We start from the raw sequence: 7,193 nt of genomic DNA on the forward strand, positions 1-7,193 counted from the left end.
ACTCCTCCGTGGCCAACGTGCGTAAGACATTTAAATGTGTTAACCCTCGCAAGACATGCGCAGATCAGCTGGCTGGTGTGTTTAAGGACATATTCAATCTCGCTATCCCAGTCTGTTGTCCCCACGTGCATCAAGAAGCCACAATTGTTCCTGTACCCAAGAATGCAAACTGAACTAAATTATTATCGCCCCGTAGCACTCACCTTTGTCATCATGAAGTGCTTTGAGAGACTAGTCAAGGATCATATCACCTCCACCTTACCTGTCACCCTAGACCCACTTAAATTTGTTTACCGTCCCAAAAGGTCCACAGACAATGCAATCGCCGTCACACTGCCCTATCCCATCTGGACAAAAGGAATACCTATGTAAGAATGCTGTTCATTGACTACAGCTCAGCATTCAACACCATAGTACCCTCCAAGCTCATCATTAAGCTCGAGGCCTTAGGTCTGAACTCTGTCCTGTGCAATTGAGTCCTGGACTTCCTGACGGGCCGCCCCCAAGTGGTGAAGGTAGGAAACAACACCTCCACTTCGCTGATCCTCAACATTGGGGCCCCACAAGAGTATGTGCTCAGCCCCTCCTGTACTCCCTGTTCGCCCATGACTGCATGGCCATGCACGCCTCCAACTCAATCATCAAGTTTGCAGACAACACAACAGTGGTAGGCTTGATTACCAACAACGACGAGACAGCCTACAGGAAGGAGGTGAGGGCTCTGGGAGTCTGGTGTCAAGAAAATAACCTCTCACTCAACGTCAACAAAGCAAATGAGATGATCGTGGACTTCAGGAAAAAGCAGCAGGGAGCACCCCCCTATCCACATCGATGGGACAGTAGTGGAGAGGGTATTAAGTTTTAAGTTCCTCGGCGTACACTTCACGGACAAACTGAATTGGTCCACCCACACAGACAGCGTCATGAAGAAGGCGCCGCAGCGCCTCTTCAACCTCTGATCCAAGGTTTTACCAGCCCTGGTTGCGCAATCGATATGCTGATACAATTTAGGGAGTCTTGTTTTCAGATTAGCCTTGTTAAAATCCCCAGCTACAATGAATGCAGCCTCAGGAGATGTTTCTAGTTTGCAAAGAGTCAAATAAAGTTTGTTCAGGGCCATCGATGTGTCTGCTTGGGGAGGAATATATACAGCTGTGATTATAATCGAAGAGAAGTCCCTTGGTAGATAATGCGGTCGACATTTGATTGTGAGGAATTCTAAATCAGGTGAACAGAAGGACTTGAGTTCCTGTATGTTGTTGTGATCACACCACGTCTCGTTAATCATACTGCATACCCCGCCCCTCTTCTTACCAGAAAGATGGTTGTTTCTGTCGGCGCGATGCGTGAAGAAACCAGCTGGCTGCAACGATCCCGTTAGCGTCTCGAGTGAGCCATGTTTCCGTGAAGCAAAGAACGTTACAGTCTCTGAAATGGTTGATACTAAATGATTTAACTTCATATGGAGGAATTAACCTCATTATTTAAGAAAAGCGGTAATATGTAGCACCCAAGGTGAGGGAGGGTTGAATGCTCTGGATTTTAAAACCTCTAATATAATATTTAAGAAATAAGGATTGCATCTGGAGTATCATCCCTAATTTAATATTCCAACAAATTGGTAGTCTTGAATTCTTACTCAAATGCAACTTTGATATAGGTAAAATCCCTATTAAGCTTGCAAACTTTCACAAACAAGTACTTCTAACTTGGAACTTCATGTACAAACACAATTTTCCCCTCACAGGTATACAATCTGGAATAATAAAGACATAAAATACAAAAACAAGTCTTTGTTTTTCCAGAACTGGTTTGACAACAACATTATTTGGGTTAAACAATTAATGAATAATGATGGACAACTATATGATTATCCAGAATTTATTAGAACACACAATGTTACATTCACTCCTGAGGAGTATCAAATTGTTGTTAGAGCTGTCCCTAAAGGTGCTATTCTTCTTTGAGGAGATAACAGTACTCCAAGTGCAACTGTTGAGGATTTTGTAGCCTCAATACAACTAGAAGGTATGAACATTTTAAACTATAAATTTAATAACATGTATATAAGGAAACTATGTCCATATGTTACTATTCCCTCTGCGAAAATGTACTGGAGTGCAGCCCTAGGACAAGTGAACTGGAACAAAGTTTCATTGTTATCTGGTAAATAATGATTATCTAATAAGGTGAAAGAAGTATCATACAAACTCATTCATATAATCTACCCTGTAAAGACCTTTATTATACACAGATTTAAAATAGCTATTGATAACAAATGTGTATTTTGAGATTGTGACCCAGAGACTCTTGACCATTTATTTTGGGACTGCTCTTATGTCAGAAGATTTTGGTGTGAGTTAGAATATTTTATTTTAAAAGAAACAACTATTAATGTTAATTTGAAAGACTCTGATATTATGTTTTATTTTGAACCAAATGATATGGACCCTGATTTAACTTTCATTGTTCATTTATTTATCTTTCATGGAAAATTATTTGTCCATAAAATGAAGTGGGCAGAGAACAAACACCTTTCCACATTATTTAAGATAGAATGTAAATATTATTTTGAAATGATAAGTAAATTTAAAAACAAAAAAGCAATACGCACCATAAAAGTATTTAACCAATTGAAAATTAATCTGTCTGTTAGGTTTATGTACTCTTGTTTGTAGATTTGTTTTTTTGTATTTGTTGTGTTCATAATAAAATAAAATAAAAACATTATTATTTTTTTTCTTCAAGTTGTAGCTAAAGTTGTCCAGTGCTAGCTAACTATAGTACTGTTGACTAACACCATTCCGTACAAATTTGCGCAACCGCAGCATTCAAACGAGGCTGCAGTGAAAATTTATGGAACTAACTGTGTTGGCATCAAAATCCTGAGGTGTGAACTACGTTTCTATTCAAGGTTTGATTTATTTACATGGTAATGGCCGGATAGTATTGAAGAGAAATTGAAAAACGGACTCTGATGTTTTACGTTAAATTGTGATGTACCATAAAGTAACGTATAATGCAACTCATTCTGTGTCGTACAGTTTCTCTCGCAGATTAGAAACAAAAGGGACAGGGTAAAGGGGGATACCTAGTCAATTATACAACTGAATGTGTCATCACTGCAAGCCATCATGATTCTCAAAAGCCGCTGTTTACTTCAGAAGATAACTTAAGCGACGCCCTAAAAACCTGATTCAACTTCGACACAAACCTTCGAATAGGTATGTACTGACACGTAAATAAAACTCTTTATAAAGAGTTTAAATAATATTTTAGATGTGATAAATTGGACAGATCGGGGGGAAAAGGCGTATTCCCCCACGGCTAATCTCCCCCATTCCCTATCATGCAGTATGTTTCTCTTCCCAATCCGCTATTTTTAAAAAGACCCGACAGATCCTTTAAACATGCAGAGACGGGCACCATGAAGGTCTCGTCAATGATTTTGCTGGAAAGGGAAGAAATTGTACTTTACAATGGTATTCATATTACAGTTGACCTGGAACTATTACGTTTTTTGGGTGCTAAAATAAGGTAACTTGTATGTTACAGCGCGATGTACAAAAGTGAGTTAGCTAACAAGCAGTTGCTTCATCTTCACTGGCTGCTATATATTTGATCCTTATGCCATACTGCTACGAATAGCTTTTGTCCCCATGTGTATGCTTTGTTTCCATGTCTTGAATGTCCCTTTCCTTGTATTGTGTCTTTTCTGTGCCATTCGCAGGTAGTGGACCACTATGAGAACCCAATAAATGTGGGTTCCTTAGACAAGAACGCCAAGAATGTGGGGACTGGCTTGGTGGGTGCACCTGCATGTGGGGACGTTATGAAACTCCAGGTATGTCAGTTCAAAATCTTGCTTATGCCTTTTGTGTCTTTCCCTTTGTGCTGTTATCTGTGCCCAATAATGTTTGTACCATGTGTTGTGTTGCTGCCTTGCTATGTTGTGTCTTGGGTCTCCTGTGTGTTCTTGTGTTTTGTCCTATATTTTTTATTTGTTTTATTTTTAATCCCTGTCCCCGCAGGAGGCCTTTTGGTAGGCCGTCATTGTAAGTAAGAATTTTTTCTTAACATATTTGCCAAATTAAATAAATGTGCAGTGGATTGTTTTGTAATCCTTTTGGTATTATTTGTTTTTCCTTGTCTGGGGTTTGATACTAAGTTCATAAGTATTAGTCTTTTCAGTCATGTGCAACTGTTAAATATCTGCTTAGCTGCAGATCCAAGTGGATGAAAAGGGAAAGATAGTGGATGCTAGTGTAACAGTATAACTTTAGACCGTCCCCTCGCCCCTACCCGGGCTCGAACCAGGGACCCTCTGCACACAGACAAGTCACCCACGAAGCATCGTTACCCATCGCTCCACAAAAGCCGCGGCCCATGCAGAGCAAGGGGAACCACTACTTCAAGGTCTCAAAGCAAGTGACGTCACCGATTGAAATGCTATTAGCGCACACCACCGCTAACTAGCTAGCCATTTCACATTGGTTACACTCAACCCCCCTTTTGACCTCCTTTTCTGCAGCAACCAGTGATCCGGGTCAACAGCATCAATGTAACATTATAACTTTAATCCGTCCTCTCGCCCAGACCCGGGCGCGAACCAGGGACCCTCTGCACACACAGACAAGTCACCCACGAAGCATCATTACCCATCGCTCCACAAAAGCCGCGGGGAACCACTACTTCAAGGTCTCAAAGCGAGTGACGTCACCAATTGAAACGCTATTAGCGCGCACCACCTCTAACTAGCTAGCCATTTCACATCGGTTACACTAGATTCAAGACCTTTGGCTGTGGCTCAGCCATTGCTTCCAGTTCTCTAGTAACAGAGTGGGTAAAGTGCAAATCTGTAAATTGATCAGCCCAAATGTGACACACTACTCTTCTCTGCATCATGCTGGTAGGATTGGGGTTTAGGTTTATTCTCCTATATGTTTCCACTTGCAGATTGACGAAGCTCTTAAGATCAAGAACACTGATATTGCCAAAGAACTCTGCCTTCCACCAGTCAAGCTTCATTGCTCTAGTCAGTCAAACAAACCGATACTACTATAGGGACATGGTCTAATACCTACAGTGCCTTGCTTCAGAAAGTATTCATACCCCTCGACTTATTCCACATTTTGTTACAGCCTGAATTCAAAGTGAGCAAACTATTTAATCCATTATCTACACACAATACCCCATGATGAAAGTTTAAACATGTTTGCAAATGTATTAAATTAGATATCTCACATACATACTGTAAAAGTATTCACAACCCTGAGTCAAACATGTTAGAATTAGCGATGGCAGCTGTGAGTCTTTCTGGGTAAGTCTAAGAGCTTTGCACACCTGGATTGTACAATATTTGTATATTTTTAAAGAACTTTCAAGTTGGTTGTTGATCATTTCTGGAGAGCCATTTAAGCCAATTTTAAGTAAAAACTACCTATGCCACCTTGGTAAGCAACTCCAGTGTACATTTGGCCTTGTGTTTTTAGGTTGTCCTGCTGAAAGATGCATTTGACTCCCAATGTCTATTGGAAAGGAAACTGAACCATGTTTTCCTCTAGGATTTTGCCTGTGCTTAGCTCTATTATTTTTGTCCTTGCTGATAAGCATACCCATAACATGATGCAGCCACCGCCATTCTTGAAATTATGAAGTGGTACTCCGTGCTGTTGTATTCAGCACATAGTTAATTTCTTTGCAAACATGATGCATGTTCTGGAAAAAAATACAATTCTGTACAAGCTTCCTTTTCACGCTGTCATTTAGGTTAGTGTTGTTTCTCCTATCATAGCCTTTCAAGTCTCCATTGGTCTCATGGTGAAATCCCTGAGTGGTTTCCTTCCTCTCTGGTAACAGAGTTAGGAAGGACACCTGTATCTTTGTTGTGACTGGGTGTATTTTAATAACTAAACCATTCTCAAAGTGATATTCAATGTCTGTTTTATTTTGACCCATCTACCAGTAGGTTTTTTTTCCTTTAAGGCATTGGAAAACCTCCCTGGTCTTTGTGGTTGAATCTGTGTTTGAAATCCACTGCTGAACTGAGGGACCTTACAATTCTGTGTGTGGGGTACAGAGATGAGGTACTCATTCAAAAATCATGTTGCACACAGTGAGTCCATGCAACTTAACATTTTTACTTTACTTGAATACTTGACTCAAGACATTTCAGCTTATTTATTTATTCATAAATGTTTCAAAACAATTCCAATTTGACCGTATGGGGTATTGTGCGTAGGCCAGTGACAACCTCAATTTAATCCATTTGAAATTCAGGCTGTAACAACGTGTAAAGACTTTGTTTCTGAAGCCACTGTATATCCCAGATGTTGGCGCAAGATTTTATTTTACCTGGGGTGACATTTTATTTCTCCCTCTGTTATTCATCTCCATTTAGTGCTTGCAGAGGATGCTATTTTTTATTTTTTTTATTTTACTTTTATTTAACCAGGCAAGTCAGTTAAGAACAAATTCTTATTTTCAATGACGGCCTAGGAACAGGCCGTCATTGAATAAAGGCAGCCTTGGCAGACTACAGGGTCAAACAGAAGGAAACGAGGTGGTAGCAAAACTCAAATCAGTCCCGGTTCTTCCCAATCGCCTTGCTCTGACATCCTAACCACCTGTGTGATGCAGGCCTCAAAAGGTGAACATGACAGGTCAACAGTCATGGCGAAGTTCGCCAATGTGTAATTGATGCTTTCAGTTTAAACCGTATCAGAACTGCTGGAGAGTGTTTAAAGTTATGGCAGATGTTTAAGAATTGCTTGTTTGCCGTTATGTATGACAATTCTCAAATGATAATCCTAAATGTTGAAATGGAATAAGATAATCCTAAATGTTGAAATGGAATAAAACAATCCTATTTTGTATTTACAACTCCCAAGAAAGGCATTTTAAACTTAATTAAAAAGGACTACATTTTTGATGTACATTACCAAAAATCTCATCAAGTTTTGTTTAGTTGGCTCTAAAGACAGCATCATGTTTCTGGTGGCAAGTTACAACTAGACAATTGAGGTAGTTACATTTCAGTAATTGAACGGATAGTGCCATTGCACAAAAATATAAATACTGATCTTTGTCACTCTGGGGGACACATGGTCCCTACTGTTGATCTCAAATCACAGAAAGTGTGATTCATCCATCTGTGTGTTGCAGTTAACATTTTGATATTTTTAAATACAGTT

General features: G+C 39.7%; 1 protein-coding gene across 1 annotated transcript; it reads left to right on the top strand.

Annotated features, from left to right (window-relative positions):
• Positions 1–3,634: 3,634 nt before the first annotated feature.
• Positions 3,635–7,193, top strand: LOC110535077 (iron-sulfur cluster assembly enzyme ISCU, mitochondrial; the record flags this gene model as incomplete). The annotated part of the gene is made up of 6 exons (XM_021619948.2): positions 3,635–3,844; positions 4,227–4,265; positions 4,763–4,858; positions 4,957–5,035; positions 6,401–6,416; positions 6,515–7,193. Coding segments are annotated over 6 exons (495 nt in total), but the record flags the coding sequence as incomplete, so codon positions are not given.

The sequence above is a fragment of the Oncorhynchus mykiss genome, chromosome 11 (genome assembly GCF_013265735.2).
Source record: "Oncorhynchus mykiss isolate Arlee chromosome 11, USDA_OmykA_1.1, whole genome shotgun sequence".
NCBI lineage: Eukaryota > Metazoa > Chordata > Actinopteri > Salmoniformes > Salmonidae > Oncorhynchus > Oncorhynchus mykiss.